General features: G+C 36.8%; 2 protein-coding genes across 2 annotated transcripts; one reads left to right on the top strand and one right to left on the bottom strand.

The window, feature by feature from the left end:
• Window positions 1-10,974: 10,974 nt before the first annotated feature.
• Window positions 10,975-12,163, bottom strand: LOC111411107. The gene is made up of 3 exons (XM_023041673.1): window positions 11,621-12,163; window positions 11,282-11,538; window positions 10,975-11,155 (listed from the first exon to the last, which is right to left on the bottom strand). Exons 1-3 carry the CDS (start codon window positions 12,161-12,163, stop codon window positions 10,975-10,977), a joined length of 981 nt encoding a protein of 326 aa, XP_022897441.1.
• Window positions 12,164-18,891: 6,728 nt separating this feature from the next.
• LOC111409828 (nifU-like protein 2, chloroplastic) lies at window positions 18,892-23,207 on the top strand. Its single transcript, XM_023039903.1, has 4 exons — window positions 18,892-19,142; window positions 19,263-19,374; window positions 20,212-20,522; window positions 22,725-23,207. Exons 1-4 carry the CDS (start codon window positions 19,008-19,010, stop codon window positions 22,914-22,916), a joined length of 750 nt encoding a protein of 249 aa, XP_022895671.1. The 5' UTR covers window positions 18,892-19,007; the 3' UTR covers window positions 22,917-23,207.
• The last annotated feature ends 27 nt before the right edge of the window (window positions 23,208-23,234 follow it).

The following is a 23,234-nucleotide window of genomic DNA, read 5'->3' on the forward strand; positions in this document are numbered from 1 at the left end:
AGAGAAGGTAGGAAATCAACTTCCTCTTATGTGTTTACCTTATTTAATTCATGTGTTAGTTGGAAATCACAATTACAACACATTGTTGCACTATCCACTATAGAGTTTGAATATATTGCTACCATTGAGGCAATTAAAAAAGCTCTATGGCTTAGAGGTTTACTTCATGAATTATGTGGTAGTGTATTCTAATAGTTAGTCATCTATACATTTATGCAAGAATCCTATTTTTCACGAGCGCACTAAACACATTGACATTAGACCACACTTCATTAGAGATATAGTATCTTAAGAGGTGGTAAGACTTGAAAAGGTCTACACACAGTACAACCCTTCTTATATGGGCTGAAAGTGCTATCACTGATAAAGTTTAGAAGTTGCAAAGATCTTCTAAGCATTGGTATAGGTAAATGATTGTCAATTTTATCGGTCTTCTGTTAGAGGTGTCACTAATGGGAAATGTTTTCTTTTTGCAGGCTTTTGACATCAATGTGGAGGTTGTTAGACATATTGTTGTCAAATGACCTCTTGAAAAATGATATAAACCAGTTATTAATTATCAATCAGTATTAGAAATATGATTGAACGATATATCGATACCAAAATTGGAATGACCCGACCCAAGAAGTGATTGGACCATTTGAAGCAACCAACTTTATTGTGTTGCTCATGGGCTATATTTTCTACCTACTTGGATGGCTAGCTATACTTGAGGCCCACTCTATATTCTACTATGTGTTATTGGGCCACGACCCATTACCTAGACCTAACATATCTTATTTGTGACTTGGCCCAATATTTATTCACTTGGTCTTGCACACCACTTTAGAGAAACAAGACTTGGTGTCTCTCTTCTTCATCTCTGCGTGCTCTCTTTCGGCCCTCTTCTCCACTGCTTTTTGCCTCCTCTCTTTGTGTTGATATCTTGGTGATATTTCTCCTCCTTTGTGTTGGTCTCTAAGTGACAAAGTCCAGCAACCGTAGGTGGAACCTTTGTGGTGTTCTTGGATCGTTGATTTTGGTATTGATTTGGGTTTCTTGGTCACTGAGTCTATATATCGCCTTGGTGATTGATGATTATACTTACTCAAGCCTCTTTACAATCTGTGAAGGTAGGAACTTTGGAAGTTAAGCGAAACAAAGGGGCTTAATTTAGTTTTAGAATTCTTATTTTGTGCTGGGTTTGTTAATTTCTAAATTAGATAAAATTATCAAGTATAGAAACATTGTTTAAAGTCCCAGAGAAATTGCAAATTGGTAAGAGTCAAGATCCGCGTCTTTCTTTTCGATTTTTTAAAGTGGGAATGTGTTAGAAAATAAATTCTTATTTCCCTATGAAAATAAAAGGGAAAGGACTTAAATTGAATAGTTCGTCTAAAGCATATTTCTCAGCTATATGATCAAGCATTGACTTTTCCATTTTGAAGGGTCTAGTTTGCGAGTGTTCTCCATCAAAAATATGTTTTCAAGCCAATGGGTAATAGAACTTTAAATTTGAAAATTTTTGTTGACAAGAATTCGGTTTCCGGGCTAGTCACTAGAAAGGTCCTATAAAGATAGTTATTGTAAATGAAATTCTTATCATGATCCAGTAATGAAGGACGACGTGGAAGCATTTTTTTGTTAGGAACTCGATATGATCCAGGAGTCAAGCCCGATGAAGGCGAGTGCGAGACGAGATCCGTTGATAGTCGATGGCGGATCAATGACGCGATCAAGGGCATAGCAAGTGAAACAAGCAATGGGATTGCTCGTTCAAAAAACCATTGATGAAACCATGTTTGGGACTCAAAATGGAGCAACTTTCATGTTTGGATCGAAGACCGAATCAACTTGGATCAATTTGTTATCAAGTGACGAAACCGGAGGTGAAAACAAGCATGTGCGACCGCACAACTAAAACACCATGTGACCGCATGGAAGCATACCAAAACTTAAGATGGATTTTTGGTTGAACCATGCGACCGCATGAAAATACACCATGCGGTCGCATGGACAATTTATTTGGCGAATTTCCTAATTTTGACAATTTTTCATATTTTGTTCGTTTTTGATTATTTTTCATATTTTGGGGATTATGATCGACTTTTGCACGATTTTTACCTAATTTTTAGGTTTAGTATAAATAGGAGTTTCCATTCAATTGTTAAAGACTTTTGACATTATTGATATTGAATTAAAGTGAGGTGTATTGTCTTCTCTTCATTGTTCTTCATTGAACAATTTCGAACTTATCAAGTGTTAACTTGTGGCATTTAAACAACCGGATTTAATTCTTGGATTATGTGATCAAGAGGTCTTTTAAGCGTCGTTCTTATTGGGTTTTTTGGTTCGACTTTCTTTGGGGTTAATCCTAAACTTTAGATTAATTTGACATTCTTGGGTTCGTCAATCTCATTGTGGGTTTGGTAGTCAACGTTGCTACGGGGTTCGCATCAGTTGGTATCAGAGCTTTGGCTCCAAATTAATTGAAGGTTATATCTTTTCTTTATTTGTTTGAGTCGTTAATTTTGTTTTCTTAGTTCTTCTTAGTTCTTGTTTTTCTTTTCATCATTTTGTTGAGTTGTTGGTAGTTTAATCAATTTCTTTCATCAAGGAGTACAAAAAAAAAAAAGAGGACTAAAAAAAAATTGATATTATTATTGTTTGATCTTGTTTTTCTACCAACAACACTTCCTACATTGTGTTTGACTTTGGGATATTTAATTGGGTTCGATTCTTTCAATCTTTTATTGAGTCTATTCACATATTTTTATCAAAAGATTCATTTATTTAAGTCCTTTGAGTCTCATGGTCTTCGATTAATATTCGATTTGTTTGAATTCCCGGTAAAATAATTGATTTAGTTCACTTGGTTCTTTGAAGTGCTTGGAGGGAGACTTTGAGTGGTAAAAAATCGAGTGGTGAGTTTAATCGAGGGAAAAAGCCATAGTGAGTGTTTTGTTTTCCGAGTGAAATCTTTGTGAGGCATAAAAAAATTGTGTGATATGATGTCGAAAAGAGAAGGTTCCAACTCAAGCCGAAACGTTAATGACAAGAATGCATCAGAGGACATGATAAGGAGGTTTGAAAGGGTACTTGGTAATGTTAGGGAGAAGGTGGACATACAATGGGAATGGATAGTGCAAATAGGTACTACAATTGCTAATCTTAGCCAGGGACAAGCGAAGATGTCTAATGCTAGGGGGCTGGGTAGGCGTGAATCTAGGAGAGGAAGGCGGGATGAGTATCGTAGTGATGAGGATGATTTTGATGAAAATAACATTGATATGGGTCAAGCGAGGCAAAGGGCCGATAGGATGGAAAGACGGGGTAGAAATAACTTGGGAGATAAAGTAGATGGAAATTTGGGGAGTATTAAAATGACTATTCCGCAATTTAAGGGGAGAAGTGATCTGGAAGCATATTTAGAATGGGAAAGGAAGGTTGAGATACTTTTTGAGTGCTATAATTATTCGGAGGAGAAAAAGTAAAATTGGCGGTACTTGAATTCGTGGATTACGCGATATTTTGGTGGGATCAAGTACTTACATCACGACGTAGGGGTCGGGAAAGATCAATTAGCACTTGGGATGAATTGAAGGTGTTGATCAGCTGGAGGTTTGTTCCGAGTCACTATTATAGGGAAATCCATCAAAAATTGCAAAGTTTGTACCAAGGATCGAAAAGCGTAGAGTATTATCACAAGGAGATGGAAATTCTTATGATTCGGGCTAATGTGGAGGAAGATCGGGAAGCTACCATGGCACGGTTCTTCAATAGGTTAAATCAGGATATTGCAAACGTTGTAGAGTTGCAACACTATGTGGAAATCGAGGACATGTTACATGTGGCAATGAAGGTCGAGAAGCAATTGAAGAGGAAGGGGACGTCTAGGCAACCGTTAGGTACTTCAACTCCTAGTCCAACATGAAAATCGAAGTGGGATGACCACAACAAAAATGGGGCTGCACTTAGAGATAAAAATGATTGGCAAAAGGGTAAGGATGAAAACGCTAGCAAACCAATATCAAAATCGGAGGCACAACCATCGCGCAATCGGGACATCAAATGTTTTAGGTGTTTGGGAATGGGGCATATTGCTTCTCAATGCCCAAAGCAATGGTGTTGCGGGATAATGGAGAGATTTTGAGCGATAGTGATGGCGAGTTTGATGACATGCCGGCGTTGGAGGGTGTTAGTGAAGAAGAAAAAGTTGAAGGGCTGGTTGGGGATCTACTAGTCACAAGGCGAGCTCTCACTACTCACGTCAAAGCGAATCACTTGGAGTTGCAACGGGAGAACATTATCCACACTCGATGCCACGTCAACAATACGGTATGTAGTGTTATAATTGATGGTGGTAGTTACACTAATGTAGCTAGTGTATCTCTTGTAGAAAAATTGGGTTTAACATTGTTGAGACACCCGAGACCTTATAAATTACAATGGTTGAATGAGAGTGGCGAGGTGAGGGTGAATCGAAGGGTGTTACTTAATTTGTCAATTGGGAGTTATAAGGACGAGCTAGTGTGTGATGTGGTACCAATGCAAGCGAGACATATTTTATTGGGGCGACCATGGCAATACGATAGGAAGGCTATGCATGATGGGTACAAAAATTGATATAGTTTCATTAAGGATGGAAGAACCATTACTCTTGTGCCATTAACACCGCCGCAAGTCTATGAAGACCAATTAAAATTGAGAAATGAGGAAGAGAGGAGAGCAAAAGAGTTAGAAAAAATTAGAGCAAGTAGTGAGTTGGAGAAAAAGAGAGAAAATGTTGAGATAGCCATTAGAGAGAGAAAGAGAGAGTAATCACAAGAGAGAGAAAAAAAAGAAAGTGCCCCAAGAGAAGAGAGAAAACACGAGCAAATTTCTTTGCAAAAGAGAGTAATTTGAGGAGGGCGGTAGTTGAGAGAAAAGAGATGATCTTGTTCGTTTATAAGGAATCACTCCTCAATTTTGAGGAAACTAACCCACCCCTCCCTAGTTTGGCTAAGTCTTTGTTGCAGGAATTCGATGATATATTTCTAGAGGATGCACTAAGTGGATTGCCACCTATTCGAGGCATTGAACATCAAATTGACTTCATACCCGGAGCTGTCATTCCAAATCGACCGGCTTATCGGAGTAGTCCCGAGGAGACTAAGGAGCTTTAAAGGCAAGTGGAGAAGTTGATGAATAAAGGATACGTGAGAGAAAGCATGAGTCATTGTGCGGTACCGATTTTGCTTGTGCCAAAGAAGGATGGAACATGGCGAATGTGTGTGGATTTTAGGGCTATCAACAACATAACGGTAAAGTATCGTCACCCTATACCTAGGTTAGATGACACGCTTGATGAATTACATGGTGCTTGCATATTTTCTAAAATTGATTTAAAAAGTGGGTATCATCAAATTCGTATGCGGGAGGGTGATTAATGAAAAACAGCTTTTAAAATTAAATATGGTTTATATTAATGGTTGGTTATGCCGTTTGGACTCACAAATGTACCTAGCACTTTTATACGTTTAATGAATCATGTTTTACGTGCTTTTATAGAAAATTTTGTTGTAGTTTATTTTGACAACATCTTAATCTATAGCAAAGATCTAGGAGAGCATTTGGAACATTTAAAGTGTGTGTTAATTGTTTTAAGGAAAGAACAACTCTATGCTAATCTTAAGAAATGCACGTTTTGTATGGATAGAGTCATTTTTCTTGGTTTTGTGGTTAGTACTAATGAAACGATGAAAAGATAAAATCTATTAAAGATTGGCGACACCTAAAAGCATAATGGAAGTTAGGATTTTTCATGGTTTGACTAGTTTTTATAGGCTTTTTGTGAAAGATTTTAGCACTATCACCGCACCACTCACTGAAGTAGTTAAAAAGAGTGTAGGTTTTCATTGGGGTGATGAACAGGAACTTGCATTTAATACTATTAAAGGTAGTTGTGTGAAGCACATGTTTTGGCATTACCTAATTTTGACAAAACATTCGAGATTGAGTGTGATGTATCAGGAATAGGGATTGGAGCAGTTTTAATGCAGGATCGGAGGCCTATTGCATACTTTAGTGAGAAATTGAGTGGAGCTGCTTTAAATTATCCTACATATGACAAAGAAATTTATGCACTTGTTCGAGCTTTGGAGATTTGGCAACATTATCTATGACCGAAGGAGTTCGTAATACACACCAATCATGAGTCACTAAAGCACTTGCGGGGACAAGGTAAATTGAACAAGAGGCATGCACGGTGGATGGAATTCATTGAGACCTTTCCATACATCATTCGGTATAAACAAGGTAAGGAAAATGTGGTAGCGGATGCACTGTCACGAAGATACGTATTGCTAACTACTCTTGATTTTAAGCTACTTGGGTTTGCACATATTAAAGAATTGTATGAAAAGGATGTTGAATTTTTGGATATTTATTTGTCATGCATAAAAGGGGCGGTTGATAGGTTCTTTAGGCATGAGGGGTTTTTATTTCGGGAAAATAGATTATGTGTTCTTAATTGTTCTATTCGGGAGTTGTCAGTAAGGAAGGCACATAGTGGTGGATTGATGGGACACTTTGGGGTTCAAAAGACTTTAGATGTATTGAAGGAGCATTTTTACTGGCCTAAGATGAAAGGTGATGTCAAGCGAATTTGTAGTCGATGCATAGGTTGTAAAAGGGCTAAGTCTAAGGTTTTACCTTAAGGTTTGTACACATCTTTACCTACACCCAGTGAGCCTTAGATTGATATCTCAATGGATTTTGTTTTGGGTTTACCTAGAACTAAGAGAGGTCGGGATTCTATTTTTACGGTTGTAGATAGGTTTAGCAAAATGGCACGAACATTGCCGACTTATTCTTTAAAGAGATTGTGTGTTTACATGGGGTTACTAGAAGCATAGTGTCGGATCGGGATGTCAAATTTTTGAGTCACTTTTGGAGAGTTTTGTGGGGGTAAGTTAGGCACTAAGTTACTATTTTCCATAACTTATCACCCACAAACGGATGGGAAAACCGAGGTAGTGAATAGGACTATGACACAATTGTTACACACAGTAATCAAAAAAAATTTGAAGAGTTGGGAGGAGTGTCTACCATTTGTTGAATTTGTATACAATTGAGTTGTTCACTCTACTACATCATATTTTCCAATTGAAATTGTATATGGTTTTAATCCACTAACTCCTTTAGATTTAATTCCTTTACCTGTGAATGAACGTGGTAGTTTAGATGGTAAAAAGAAGGCGGAATTGGAAAAGTCACTCCATGAAAAGGTAAAAGCGCAAATTGAAAATAAAAGTAAGTTGGTTGCATAATAGGCGAACAAAGGTAGGAAGCGTGTGACATTCGAGCCAGGAGATTAGGTTTGGGCGCACCTTAGGAAGGAGTGGTTTCCGAAGCAAAGGAAGTCCAAGTTGCAACCGAGGGGCGATGGTCTATTTCAAGTTATCGAAAAGATAAACGATAATGCATACAAGTTGGACCTTCTAGGTGAGTATAATGTTTTTGCTACTTTTAATGTATCTAATCTCTCTCTGTTTGATGCAAGTTCAGATTCGAGGATGAATCCTTTTAAAGAGGGAGGGGATGATATGATCCAGGACTCAAGCCCGATGAAGGCGAGTGCAAGATGAGATCCGTTGATAGTCGATGACGGACCAATAACGGGATCAAGGGCAAAGCAAGTGAAACAAGCGATGGGATTGCTCGTTCAAGAAACCATTGATGGAACCATGTTCGGGACTCAAAATGGAGCAACTTTCATGCTCGGATCGAAGGCCGAATCAATTTGGATCAATTTGTTATCAAGTGACGAAACCGAAGGCTAAAAACAAGCTTGTGCGACTGCACAGCTAAAACACCATGTGACTGCATGGAAGCATACCAAAACTCAAGATGGATTTTTGGTTGAACTATGCGACCACATGAAAATACACCATGCGGTCGCATGGACCATTTTTTTGGCGAATTTCCTAATTTTGGCAATTTTCCATATTTTGTTCGTTTTTTGATTCTTTCCATATTTTGAGGATTACGATCGACTTTTGCACGATTTTTACCTAGTTTTTAGGTTAAGTATAAATAGGAGTTTCCATTCAATTGTTAAAGACTTTTGACATTATTGATATTAAATTAAAGTGAGGCGTATTATCTTCTCTTCATCGTTCTTCATTGAACAATTTCAAACTTATCAAGTGTTAACTTGTGGCATTCAAACAACCAGATTTAATTCTTGGATTGCGTGATCAAGGGGTCTTTCAAGAGTCGTTCTTGTTGGGTTTTTTGGTTCGACTTTCTTTGGGGTTAATCCTAAACTTTGGATTAATTTGACTTTCTTGGGTTCGTCAATTTCATTGTGGGTTTCGTATTAAACGTTGCTACAGGGTTCGCATTAGAACTCCTAGCAAGCAACTAATTAATTACCTTTGCAAGACATTGACTACAAGTGATACTAGAAACATGGAAGCTTCTCTGTCCTCCGTCGTACTGCAAAAGAATTTCTTCCTCATTTGATAATAGTAGTCCCATAATATAATCATTTTGCCTCATGTGTATAGTGATGCTTATCTAATCTTTCCAATTTGATGCCTCAAGATTTCTCAAAAACACCAACTGTACAAGAACTCATTGGGATGGATCTTCATGGTGGTACGATGATTGTGATCCTATATATAGAGATGATCAATCATACATGATGGATAATGTATTGAATTACCATCCTAATAAAGCTACAAAGATGGGAATCTTCCCAATTTGATGCCTCAAGATTTCTCACAAACACCACCTGTACAAGAACTCACTGGGAGGGATCTTCGTGATGGTACAATGATGGTGATCCTATATATAGAGATGATCAATCATACATGATGGATAATGTATTGAATTACCATCCCGAAAAAGCTACAAAGATGGGAGATCAATTAAAGTATATCTTGGTATGTTTATTTGTTCTTCATTAATAGGTTAAATATCTTTTACCATATATCTTTATGGTATTTCATAAAATGAAATCTCTAATTTATAGTCTTCTCAAGCATGATAAGCTTTCAACGTTAAGATTTTTTTTCATCAGAATAGATGAACAAAAATTGTGCTCATAAAGCATTTCAAATGAAAAATTTATCCTAAATCTATTTTAAAACGTTATTTGATTTATTGTACGCAGTAACATATTCACACTTATAAACATGTGCTTTTCGTGGCTATATTGTTTGAGTGGTAAGCAAAAACTTGCACCAAATTAATCTGTTATTTATTTTAAACAAATTGTCACACACACACACACACACACACACACACACACACACACACACATATATATATATTTTATCGGTTAATGTAAAAATTCATTGATCAAAATTTCAATACAAGTACTCCGGGCATTCTCGAGCTTACATTATTCAACAATGCACATCTTGAGTATCAATCTATATGCCCAGTACTAAAGATTCATAATGATGCAAAACATAGGGATACAAAGTAAACATGACATTGTAGACATGTGTTTTAATGAGTCTGATGATGCTATCTGGTTGCTGCCTGAGATCTTCGAAGATTAGCCTATTTTTAGCTGTCCAGATATGATAAACAGTGCGTGCGAGTGCTACTTTCTTAGCTTTAGATTGCCAAAATGTTCCTTGTCCCTCATTCTCGATCCATTTTAGAGCACTCGATAATGTAGTCATGGCTTTAGTGATTCCGAGCTATGTTTTGACTTGTCCCCAAATTTCTTTGCTCATCCGGCGTTGGAAGAAAAGATGCTGGACTGATTCTATTGCAGCTTGACAAAATATGCATCTGTGGTCGATCTCCATGTGTTGTAATCGGTCTTTGGTAAAGAGCTTGGCTTTCGCACTAAGCCAAAGTATGAAAAAATGTTTAGGGGTGATGCATGAACTCCAAATAGTCTTTGCCCAAATAGTTGGCGTCCCCTTCGGTCAAAAATAATTATAAGCTTCAGCAATGCATATATTGCATCCTTGAATCCAACTTGAAATTCTTTGGCAGGTAGCATGGATTGATCCTTCAGCTTCTTTCATGCGTAGTGCAATGGACAGTATCCTTTTAAAAAGTGCTGAGTCATCCTTTTTGGGTGACCTTTCCCATATTGATGTCCTTCCCAAGTACACGTGATTAATCCATCGTACCCAAAGTGTGTCCTTTTTGGCATGCACATTCCACAACGACTTGGCTAATAGTGCATTATTCCAGCATTTTATATCTCGAAATCCAAGTCAACCCTAACTTTTGGGGAGGCAAACTTCAGACCAAGCAACAAGCGATTTTTTGGAATTCCAAAGGAAATTCCTACAAAGTCGTGTGATCCTCATAGTGACTGCAGCGGGTATTGGGAATATAGATAACCAGAAGCATTCAACACCTTGTGAGACTGATCTTATTAGTTCAGCCCTGCCATCATAAGATAATGATGAGCTTGTTCGGGCATGTATATATGCAGCTATCTTATCAAAGAAAGGGGCGTAGTGGATGACTTTCAATTTTCTTGCAGCTAAAATATCTGAATGGCATGGAACCCCTCGGCATGTTTACCAATTCTTGGACGTCATCCAATTTTTGGCCCTGAATTCCGGCTGTGAAAATGTTGGATTTACTTGTATTCATCTTTAGTCTCGAGCAGTCTCCAAACTTGGATAAACAATTAATCAGTATACGCACTGATATAATGTCGTCCCTCGAGAACAACATCAGGTCATCCGCCAATGCTAGATGTGTGATTTTCAATGGCCCACACTTTGGATGATAGTTAAACTCGATGTTGTCGATATTGGCTTTCAAGTTTTTTGAAAGATATTTAAGACAGATCACAAATAAGAAAGGTGATAAGGGATCACCTTGCCGTAGGCCTCTTTTACCTTTGAAGAATCCGTGCATGCTTCCATTAATTGATATAAAAAAAGAGGGAGTTGAAATGCATGTCATCACCCATTGTTTAAATCTGTTCGAAAATCCAAGTCCCTCTAAAACAGATTTCAGAAATTCCTAATAGATGGAGTCATATGCTTTTCTGAGATCAATTTTGAGCAGACATCTAGGCGATACTCTCTTCCGATTGTATTGCTTTAATGGTTCCAGTGTAAGATGGACATTCTCGACTAAGCTTCTCTCTTTCACAAAAGCTGCCTGGGCATTGTCAATGATGGAACCAAGGATAGGAGCCAATCTGTTGGATAAGATTTTGGTGATGGTCTTATAGACCACATTGCAACACGAAATAGGTCTCTAATCCCCAACTGTGGATGCATGACTTTCTTTTGGGATCAAGGCAATGACAGTGTCATTAATCTACCTGAGGAGTGAGCCAGTATCAAAGAATTCTATGATAGCATTAACAAAATCACCTTCGATCGTTTCCCAAGCTTTCTTGAAAAAACAAGAACTGTATCCATCTGGTCCAGGCGATTTCTCATCTCCTATGTTAGACAAAGCTTCCTTTATCTCTTGTGGAGAGATATCCTTAATGAGGGAATTTGCCTGCTCCGGAGAAAGTGATGGCCCTTCACGTAAAATGTTTAGATCAATGGGATCACATGCATGATTTGTTTCCTAGAAAGTTTTGGTAGTAGCCTATAAATTCAGCTTCCACCTTTGCTAAGGAGCTCGTGGAAGTCCCATCATCTTTCATTACAGCTGCAATGAAGTTTTTCTTCACATTCCTTTTAACTAAAGAGTGGAAGAACTTTGTGCATTTATCATTCTTGCTCAAATAAGCACATTTGGCATGTTGATAATAGAAGCTTCTCTCTGCATCATATAAACCCACGGCTTGCTTTCGTAAGAGTGCAACTTTACTTTGCAGCTCAATGTTTGTCGGTAGATCATGTAGCTCCATTTGTGCTGCCTTTAAGTCATGTCTAGCTTTATCAGCGTGAGCAGAAATGTGAGTAAAGAGTTTGTAGTTGAGTTGCTTCAGATTTTCCTTAAGCCTCTGTAACGTTTTGCATAGATTGTATTGCTTCGTCCCATGGATTGGTTGATTCCAACTGGAAGAAACAACACTCTGAAAATCTGAGTGATCCATCCACATGTTGAAGAATTTGAAATGTTTACCTCTACCTTCTCCTTGTTGGAAGAGTGATACAATGCATGGTGAGTGGTCTGAAAGGTACCCTGCTGGTTGGAAATTTGCTAAGGCATATATACCCTCTTGTTGCCACAGTTCATTAACCATAGCTTTATCGAGCTTACTTTAGAATTTTTTGTCCAGGTGTAAAAGCATCCAATGGATCGCAAGTTTGTAAGACCTGCAGTTAAACAACAATCTACAAAGTCCCTAGTCTCATATGGAGTCACTTTCGCTCCATTACATTTTTCCTCGGGTAAAAGTATACTGTTGAAATCCCCCAAGACTAGCCAAGGTATCGTACATGTAGCTCCAAAATTAATCAAATTATTCCATAATGGTCTCCTAGTAACAATAGAATGGAAACCATATACAAAGCTCAAACGAAATACAATAGAAGTTACCTTGCAGGTGACTTCGCAGTGTATAACCTGTGGGGCAGATTCCAAGATGCACAGGTTAACTTTTGTTTGATCCCATAGGATCAACATCCTTCCTGCCGGATGTGATGGAAAGTTTTCAGCATGACTCCATCCACAAAATTTATTCCTCAGTATTCGAGCTAAATTTTGGTGGTTGATTTTCGTCTCTAGATCACCAATAATATCAATGCATTCCTGCGTATGAGGTGACGGACCCCATTTTGTTTTAGGGGCATATTGAAGCCCCTAATGTTCCATGATGCAATCTTCATGTTGATATAAAGAGGGCATTCCCCCTCTTTTTATCTTTCTTCAGTTGTTTGGCAGCTTGTCCAATAAGAGTTCCTTTGAGCTTATCATTACTTACTGTCTTCGTTTTTGGGACTTCAAGATTTACATTCGTGCCATGTAGGGAAGGTGATACTCCTTCCGTGCTTGAATTTTGTACTTGCAATCTGCTTTAGTATCGGACCTTTGACTGGATTCACAGGTTGATTCTTCCTACCCACTTCAATGAAAGGGGTATCATCCTCATGTTGATTAACTTGAGCACATATTTCTGCAATAGTGTTTGCTTGACCAGATTCTGCCCCTGATTTGGTTACTTCCAGAAATTTAGCAGCGTTCTGATCATCTGCAACTGATTGAGTCGATTCCCAGCACTGTTCAGTTCTACTGTTGTGTTTGGGATTGCAACATTATTCTGCTCGTCTATAGTGACTTGGGTCGAACCCCCAGCAATATTCTTGTGTGTTCCTGTTGTCTTTGCAACATACTTAGGGGCCATATGTCTGTGGCCAGCAGTTCCAGCTTTCGGATTGCATGTATCTTATTTGTGCCCAAAAGTCTTGTAAGTGGAACAGAATTTTGCCTCGTGCTCGTAATGAACCACTTGTTCCCTCAACTCACCATTCAAAAGCTTCATCTTCACCGAGCGGACCAGGTCCTTTGATGCATCGACCTCAACTAAGATTCTTGCAAAAGATAATCTGCCCTTTGTAGTTTTTAGCAGATCAGTTGTGACAGGTTTTCCGATCTTTGTTGCAATCATGCTTAGTGCGTTGGGCATCCAAAAATTCAATGGCAGCCCAGGTAACGTCATCCATACCGGCATAGTACTTATATCATGATCATCAAACTCAAAAAACGATGGGACATGTTTCAACACCAGTGGTCTCCCATAGACAAAGTAAGGCCTTCCTTCTATTACCTGTGCTCTATCATCAGTATTCTCAAACTTGAACACGAGCCATCCACTTTGATGGACAAAGTATTAATACTTAATGCCCCATTGATCACACATCTTCAAGAGGGCTATTTTACCAGGAAAACGTTCAGCAAAATACCCAACAAGACAGTAACCCCAAGCAGTGTGATCATCTTCAATATCAGATTCCTCAAAAACCAAAATTTCTGGCAGGTTTTCGCATGTTTTAAGCTTAAAACCATTCTCACGCTTACGGTTTTCCTTGAACAAACTGGCCCATGGTGCCTTTGTGGATTCATATTCCTTACCTTGGGCAGAAGTGTTGTTTTTTTTTTGCTGCAGTAGATCCATCACCCGAATCGGTATTCACATACTCAAGATTGAGATGGTTTTCTTTATTTGATGTACCCTCATTATATATATATATACACACACTAATATTTTGAAGAACATAGTACTTTTCATTCAAATGCCTCCCTCATTTTCCCTCGTGTTTTTCTGTTTTTGAAATACTTTCCTACTTGTTATGTTTGCATTTTTTTTTTCATTTGTTTTTCTTATTATTTTTAGCTACTTGTTTTAAGCTAATTTCAGTATTTGATTTGACAGGTTAAAGATGTGGTTTTACTTATGCTTTAGAGGATGAACATATTACCGTAGATTGTTTTGAAAGGGTAAGATCTTTCTTGATAGAAGTAATTTTCTTTTCCATTTCTTATCAAGATCCTACCCTTGATAATTTGAAGATGGAGGGAATAAGTTGGCAAAGGGCGTCTATTAAGCTTTCGACAAGTTTTCTTTAATATTCTTTCACAATTAGGTGACTGACCTTCTTTTACAAATTTTAGATGTTAAACAAGTTGGCTTTATTTGTTTGTATTCTACGCACATGTCTCTCAATCCTTAACATTCGACACGTTAACAACTCTGAGGGATAGTTCAATGGTCAGGCCTTACGTTTGCTCCCCAATGGTCACTAGTTCGACGGGGCTGGGTGGAGTCATACCCCGTTTGTTTTTTTTCCTTCTCCCTCAAATTCACAATTTGAAAATGCCAACATCCAAATTAAATACTTGAAACAAACAATATCCGAAAATAAACAATTACAATTACATTGTAACTAAATTTCACATCTTTATCCAAAAATAAATTTGATATTTTTCCATCTTTATAACTTCATTCATCGGTAGGTTCAGAGATTGTAGAAGATGGATCCTGAAAAACGAAAGAAATATTATACTCAATATCATCATAATAACTGTGATTAAAATTTAAATTATGTGATAAATAAAATTACCTCCTCATCATTCATCTGGGAGCAACTTCTAAAATATGCAGACGGCGCAGAATTCGCTATTAATAAAATAAAATAATTAGTAATAAGAAAATTCATAAAATAAACAATATAAAAAGCAAATATTTATATACATCGTACCGTGAATATCGGCCCATAACCAATCTTAAGCACACATTAAAGCCTCCAAAGTTTTGGGGTGAAGTCTATTTCTATGTGGACTAACAAATCTACCACTAGTACTGAAAGCAGATTTGGATGCCACAGTAGATACGGAGATGGCCAAAATATCTTTTGCAATTCGAGATAGAGTCGGATATTTGATTGAATTCACTTTCCACCATGTCAATATATCAAAATCATCCGTCCGAGGCAATATAAGCTTATACAAAAAAGTATCAATCTCAGTTTTCACACTACTAGGAGCTTCAACATTAGAAACAAATTTATAAAAATTCGCCATGCGATTTGATTTATTATTAGCACTTGATGTCTCAGTTTGACAAGAAGAAGTAGAAGACTGAGCTACAGACCCACTTGAATCATTCTTTTTCTGATAATCGTACACCAACTTGCCACAAACTTGATATATTTTGTCAATCTCACTTGCAGCATTGTGATTAAAAATACGAGGATAATAATAAAACTTAACTAACATCATCTTATACCTCGGATCCAACACTGCTGCTAAAGCCAAAACTCCATAAATATCGCTCCAATACTTATTAAACTTTTTCATCATACTGGTTGCCATCATTTGAACTTCCACATAAGGAGATTCAAGCCACTCATACAACGATAGTTTGATATCACAAATATTTGCAAAGAAGAGATTAGCAGTTGGATACTTTGTTCCTGAAAACAATTCAGTAACCTAAAAAAAAAATCTTTAACTTCTCACATATTTCTTTTGCTAAATCCCAATCACCATCACTAGGGAAACATTTATATCATGACTCTCTCTATTTCAAATGCAAAGAAACATCCTTATAAATCAAAGCAGTACTAAGTATCAAATACGTCAAATTCCACCTTGTTTTACAATCAAGCACCAATTTTTTCTCACAATCAATTTTCAATTGACGTCCAAAGAGCTCAAATTTTTCAAATCTCTTTGGCGTGGCTGTTCAATAAGCAACACTATCACGAATTTTCTCAATACTACCACTAATAATGTCCAACCCATCATTCACAATAAGATTTAATATATGTGCACAATACCTCATATGAAAAAATTCACCATTCAATACAAGAGAACGAGTACAAAGTTGACTTAACACAATACTGATCATTGCATTATTTGTGGTGCAATTATCTACGATCAAAGTTAATAACTTACGATCAATATTCCAATCCATCAAGGTGCTCAATAGAGTTTCTGAAAGCACATCAGCAATGTGTGGGCACGGTACCTATATAAACCTGAGTTCATTCAAGAACTAATTAAATCAACTAAAAGAATATCATGATTATGAGTACCTCGTGATTCAACTCTGTAGTTTCCATGCATCATCTATGAAATGAGCAGTGATAACCATGAATCCTCTCTTTTGATTAGAAGAGGTCCACATGTCGGTAGTAATCGAAATTCGACTCTTGATCTGCTTAAGTGCAATCATATTTTTGGCTCTCTCGTATTCATGGATTTTCAAAATGTCGCTTTTCAAAGTGTTGCGAGAAGGAACCTTAAACAATGGTTGTAGGTCGTGCAAGAACTCTCGAAAGCCAATGTGATCAACCATAGACAAAGGATACTCATGCAAAATTACCATTTTCGAAAGACTATATCTACATTTATCCGGATCGAAAGAGTAAGTACTCATTATGACCTTGCCAGTCGTGGCATCCTTTTTTAAATTTAATGTTGCTTGGTGAGTATTATCCTTATAACGGAATACACATCTCTTCAAATGATCATGCAAATGCTTTGTACCACTTTTTGTTTCACACCCTAACTGTTTATTGCAATGATTGCATATAGCCTTCTATTTCTCGCCAATTTTCTGTCTTTTGTAGTGCTCCCACATAGTTGAAGTCAATTTCCTCTTTCCAAATGATATTTCTCGAATATCACTCTCCTTGTCATTTAGATTTATTGTCCTTTCATCCGCATTTGGTAACAGTTCAACTGGATTTGCTCTCCGGTACATCGATCGTGCTATCTTCCTCGTGTATTGGTCCTAATCCATTATTTCCAGCACTACTTGGGCTAGACATCTGTGCAAATAACAAATGACATTAAACACAACGAATTTTCTACTTTGACATGAAAATCATATTATGTCTCCATAATCATGTGTTTTTGAAAATTTTCCAGTTTCTGTCATGTTCTTACAAGTTCTTAACTTCTCGATAATCTTGTTCAATAAATTAAATTTTTAATTGAACAAGATTATCGATAATCATGTAAACCAGCATACTAATTCAATAAATAATAAAAGGGGGATTATTAAAACAACTTCAATATTTGCAGTGTGCCAAAAATTCATTTTTTTCTTCAATAGTCTTGATTCTAATTCTACCAAAAGCTTCAAACAATCTCTCTAATTCAATGAAATAATTTGGTGCTTTTATAATAATCACAACCTTCATGAATAACAAATGAGCCTGCTTAGCTGCTAAGTTTTGATCATAGGTATATTTAAAGACAGTCTTTATAGACAGTACACTGTCCAAAGACACAACTATCAGTTATCAAAGAATGCAACATAGAGAAGTTCAAATGATTGTCAAACTATTTATTTTACAGGGAGAAGTAGAATATGATATACATCACAACTATAGGATAAGAAAAATGGGGTTCTCTCCGGGGGGAAAACTTAATGAAGGAGACCTATTGTTTCTCTAAAGACCTCATGTCCCTCCCACTTTTCCCTGACATTTTCTCCCTAAGGTCTAACGGAACCCAAAAATTCCTACCATTTACCCAATGTATAAGATAATCAAATTGTCAATTTGAAGTTATTCCTACAACATTAAATAACCTCCGGCACACGATAGAATTTGAACTCAAGTAAATCAACTTTGTAAGTGAATTTAGATTGTGATTTTGACCAATTAAGTGTTCGGTGTAACTGAGAGCTCCTACAACCATTTGAACATTAGCACCAGATCAACCACAGCACAATAAGCAATCAAAGATATCTCATTAGTCAGTCACTAAGACAGAAAGTTTTAAAAGTGACGAGAATCAATATTGATCTATTTACATAACATTTTTATCAATTTTCACCAATTGTTAGTGGCCTATGCAATCTCAGAATAGCCAGCCCACAAGCGTCTGCAGCTACATTGAGCTAGCATATCAAGCATTTGATTAAAAAATGAATTGGAACTATATATCAAACGTTTAGATTCTCCATCTTCAATAGGAAATCTATTGCAGAGAAAAAATAAATTCCAGAAACTAAATCCGAAAATTAATTAATTCCAAGCATTCTATAGCTCTAGTTAATCCCACTAAAATTTATTAAAAAAACAAAAGCAAAAACAAAATAATTACTCATCAAAAATAAAAAAATATGCAATGGAAATGATTATAAGTTTGCTTAAGTAGCGGAGAGGAAATGGATAAAAATTCGTGCGCTTTCGCAGAAGCCCTGAAGAGACTTCCGGAGAACAATGACTTCGGAATCCTTAGAGAGCTGTGTTCGTTGTAATAGCTTATCCTTCACTAGCCGACGCATGATAGTCTTTGGTAGTTTATCGGCTTCCGATCGATACACTGGACTGGGCAACCGCACCCCATCGACCCATCGAGGCGGGTTTTTTCTGCCACGTTCAGGACGGGACGGGACAATTTGTCATCACTACGTTTACATTACACAATTGGTGCATGGCACGGTCAGAGGCCTAATAATATGAAAGGAATCTAAAGTTAAAGAAACACGTGGAATATTATAAGCGCAACCAAGAAATTCAATTCAACCCCAAAAGGAACAGGACAAATCAAATATAACTCCTAGAACACGATTTGTACGGTGAAATTGAATTTTAACTGGTATTCGGCAGCTGATCGATCGATAAAGGATGTCAATAACTACTATGACGATGAATTCCCCGTTTTGTTATTCTCATTCATACAGTTCTGGTCTTCACCAAACCCTGGAAACCTCTTGCTCTCCTTCCTCTTCTATCGCTTTATTAAATGTTACTCCTCGCAAGGTCAGTTTCTATTCATATTTTTTTCCTTGAATTCTTTTTTTTTGTGTGTGATTTTAGTTGTTCAAGAGCTGAGGAATTATGTAATTATGAGAATAGTGATAATTAATTTTATTTTTTTAGATTTTGAGCTTTTTGGGGAATCCAATTTCGGTATTCAGGTTCGACAATCAGGTGCGTAGGGCGTCCCTCCGTTACCAGGGGATTCGTTTTCCCAATTGTAATAGGCAGACAGGTGGGCTTTTGTATTGTGGCGAGGTCATGTTAAGTTTTTATTACTTGAACTCTTTGTGGTTATTTATTAATCAATTGTGAAAAATTATTAGACTACTGCTAGCCAATTTTTATGGGCTTTTTACTCATTGATAGGCTTTTCTCTCCAAATCGAAAGTTTTCTTAACAATTGAGTAGTGGTTGATCTCATTTTCTGAAAATGTGGAAAGAAAATGTGCAGAAGTCTTTTTTTTTTTTTTTTTCTTTTTTTTAAATTTTTAAATGACCGTCCAAGCCAACTTACATATACCTCGACTAATTCAAAGAGCCCTGAAGTTTATAGTCGGGTACTCACCTCAGTAGCCCAAAGTAACTTGAACTGGTAACCATTGGGGAGCAAGAAGTCTTAGCTCTACCAAGATTGATTTTCAAATTTCCTTACTGTTGATTGAAACCGATGTGTTATTTACTGATTCCATAGTTTTATGTTATTTGGAAAATGACTAGTATAGCCCCACAAATTGAGTTGTCAGGAAAGAAATAATGTTGAAAGGATAGAATAATTGATGTCACTCTCTCTCTGAAGAAAGTAGATATGAACTGAATTTATATATGATGAACTCATTGCATCATAAAATGTTTCAGTAAATAATGCTTTAAAATTTCTAGTGTCGTCAACATATAATTTCTTATAGAAATGACTAGCTTTAACTAAACGACAGATTCTGATGATCAGTAATCAGTTTCAATTGTTTAATGCTTAGTTATCTTAGTAATTAGACACAATATCCGGAACTTAATAAGCAAAAACTATAGTCCTCTTCAAGTAGAATGACGTTATTCATCTACTATTTTGCAGTTGCGAAGGCAGTTGCAACACCTGATTCAGCTGTGGAATTGCCGCTCACTGCAGAAAACGTGGAGTCTGTATTGGATGAAATTCGACCTTATCTCATTGCAGACGGTGGAAATGTTGCATTACACGAAATTGATGGAAATGTTGTAAAGTTGAAGCTACAAGGGGCGTGTGGCTCCTGCCCAAGTTCTGTAACCACAATGAAATTGGGGATTGAGCGCCGTCTGATGGAAAAGATCCCTGAAGTTGTTGCTGTTGAGTCAATACCAGATGAAGAAACTGGCCTTGAGCTGAACGAAGAAAACATAGAGAAGGTAGATATTTCTTTTCATTGTGTTATGTGTACCTCATTGTAATGTTCAATTCACTATGCGTTATATTTTTCTTCCAAAATATGTGTAGCTAGAAGAATATATATCAATATGGTCATTTATATAGCTATTACCCTATTATCAAACCTGTCATTAAAATTTGGAAGTTTGTCGTCTTGGAAGATTCGTCCTCTTTCTTCTGGAAAGTGATATAATATTATAGACCAAGGTAGAGTGTGCTACTACATCGCAAGAAGAATATCTTGTCAGTCTTATCTCTAAGGGTGAGTTGGTAAATTTTATAGCAATATTTTGCACAGAATGTGAAGGAAGAATACACAAAATGAGTTGCAAGAAAGACGGAACTTGGAGAAGAGAAATATGGACAACAATAAGTGGACAGCGAAAGTCGTGGATGGGGAGGTTTATTCACATGCGAAAATCTAGTGACTGATGTGGGTATAGTCTTGGGTGGTTGCTGGTGATATAAATACAGGAAAGAAGTATAGAAGTTTGGTTTAAAACATGGGAAAACTTCTCTTGAATCAGTATGATGAATGCCCTATCAAGAAATAATTGAATAGCAATCCATCAGGAGAAATAACATTGTTTACCTACAACCTGAAAAAAATTAAGGCTAATAAATCTGCCCATCATTGATAGCCTTGGTGCGTTTCATAGTCTGTATATCAACCTACTGTTTGTGCAAATATGCAGTTCTAGAACATTATATGTACACATTTAGCTGTGGTTACAATCCACTAGGGATATGAGAAGATTTCTTGCTGATGATTAATTTATCCCATTTTCATTGATCTCTTGTAATTTGTGTTATCTATCACCTTAGTATGTCAGTAAAACATCATGGGTGGGAAAATGCAGTCGTCCAAATGGTGAAAAGAATATGGATTTATGTGCTGGTATAGACGACTAATTTAATATTTTTATGCTGATTGCTACTTGGGGTCACATTAAGCCCTTGTTTGATCCCCTTTTTTTCAAGAATGCATTTTTTTAAAACTCATTTTCAACTGCACATTCTTTCATAAAATAATTATACGCGAATTTCAAAAACTTTTCCTTAGTTTTTAACTACATATTCTCCAAAAAACTAATATTCCACAATTCATTTTATCCCAAAAATGGGAATCAAACAGGGGCTAAATGTGTATACCTCCTGTACTATTTTAACTTGTTTCTTGTTAACTGAATATTAAAAAAAAAAAAAAAAAGAGCAAGTGATATAAAACGTGCTCGCTTGCTGCAATATATTTACGTCTTAGTTAGATAAATAAGTCCCTCTATACTCATAATCTGTAAGATATCTGTAATTTGTCAAATAGTGACGTCACAATGTAATTCTGATGTGATTTCTGAAAATATCCTCAAGTTCAAACTTTGGGCATCACTATCTCAGTTTCGACCACTTGTGCTTTCCTCTATTATGATGTGTTTTTCCCAATTGACTCGCCAGAAGGGTACTTATGCATTAGTAGTGGCACTCTACCAGCCAACAAACAGATGACCTGTAATCATTGTTTACAGCTCTGACTTTATGGGTCTGTGTCAATGTCAGTACAGAAGAAAATTTCCTCACATATTTTTAAAAAACTAGTTAAACAATTGTTTAAAGAAAAGTAGGGCATTTGAAGGGTATTAGAGAACGGTAAGAACTATTTATGGAGCAAGAAGTTAGATCTTATTCTACGTGGTGCTGTAATAATATTTGAATTTTAGCAGAAAATTGGGGCTCAAATTTTTGCCTATCGATGACTTGACTCACCAAGGCTACAAGTTGGTTTTTGGAATTATTCTGTCCCAAAATTCATCCTTCTGGAACTCCAGTAACCTGATTTTGGATTGTATTTGAATTTTCGGTATTTTTAAGTTGTACCATGAATCTTTGTACTGTATGCACATTGTTTTTTCTGAAAATTCGAGTTGGGGCTACTCTTGTATTGCTTCTTAATATATTAGCAATAGCAAGAAATGATGCCTAGATCTCCGGATTAACATTTTAGAATGAGATGGGAGTCCGGATTGGCATTTAGTTAAAGTGTTTTCATTTTCAAATTATTGATCTTGATCAACGTGCAGGACTAATATCTTTAATGACATTAAAAGTGCCTCCTATGTAAATTTTTGTTTATCTATTTTTTAATTTGATGTCTATGTAGAGGCTCTGAATTTGCCATATTGTTACAGGTGTTGGAAGAAATAAGACCTTATCTCGTCGGGGCAGCCGGTGGAACTTTAGAGCTCGTGGAAATTGAGGAACCGATAGTAAAAATCCGAATAACTGGCCCTGCAGCAGGCGTGATGACCGTTCGAGTGGCTGTAACTCAGAAACTGCGAGAGAAAATCCCAGCCATTGCAGCAGTTCAACTATTGCAATAGAAAAATTATCTTCAAGGTACCTCGTGCCTATTTTATTTCAATGAGGACCCATAAATAGAAGTCAGCAATAAATGGTTTTTAGCTTCTACTGAGAATTATAAATGAGACGAGCCAGTTGGTATATACTTGGTTTGACGCCTGGACTTGCTGCTACATTTTGTACAGTTTATTTGGCTGCAATGCTCTGTCCCCACGGCCTCTGTTGACTGTTGCTTAAGAAATTTGTGCTCTTGTAATTAACCATTTGAATTGAATTAAATTTATTGTGGGGAATGATTTGCGAATATGGCACTCGGTGTCGGAGTTAGCTTTACGTGC

The sequence above is a fragment of the Olea europaea genome, chromosome 15 (genome assembly GCF_002742605.1).
Source record: "Olea europaea var. sylvestris chromosome 15, O_europaea_v1, whole genome shotgun sequence".
Classification (NCBI taxonomy): Eukaryota; Viridiplantae; Streptophyta; class Magnoliopsida; order Lamiales; family Oleaceae; genus Olea; species Olea europaea.

Bases quoted from the DNA above. Each gene is read 5' to 3' on its own strand.
- LOC111411107 (XM_023041673.1), bottom strand. From the start codon at position 12,163: ATGGTTAATGAACTGTGGCAACAAGAGGGTATATATGCCTTAGCAAAT. The intron at 11,539-11,620 runs GTAATGAAAGAT...AAAACTTTCTAG, and splicing joins AGAAAAACTTCATTGCAGCT to GAAACAAATCATGCATGTGA. The intron at 11,156-11,281 runs GTAGATTAATGA...CTTATCCAACAG, and splicing joins GATACTGGCTCACTCCTCAG to ATTGGCTCCTATCCTTGGTT.
- LOC111409828 (XM_023039903.1), top strand. From the start codon at position 19,008: ATGTCAATAACTACTATGACGATGAATTCCCCGTTTTGTTATTCTCAT. The intron at 19,375-20,211 runs GTGGGCTTTTGT...ACTATTTTGCAG, and splicing joins CAATTGTAATAGGCAGACAG to TTGCGAAGGCAGTTGCAACA. The intron at 20,523-22,724 runs GTAGATATTTCT...ATATTGTTACAG, and splicing joins ACGAAGAAAACATAGAGAAG to GTGTTGGAAGAAATAAGACC.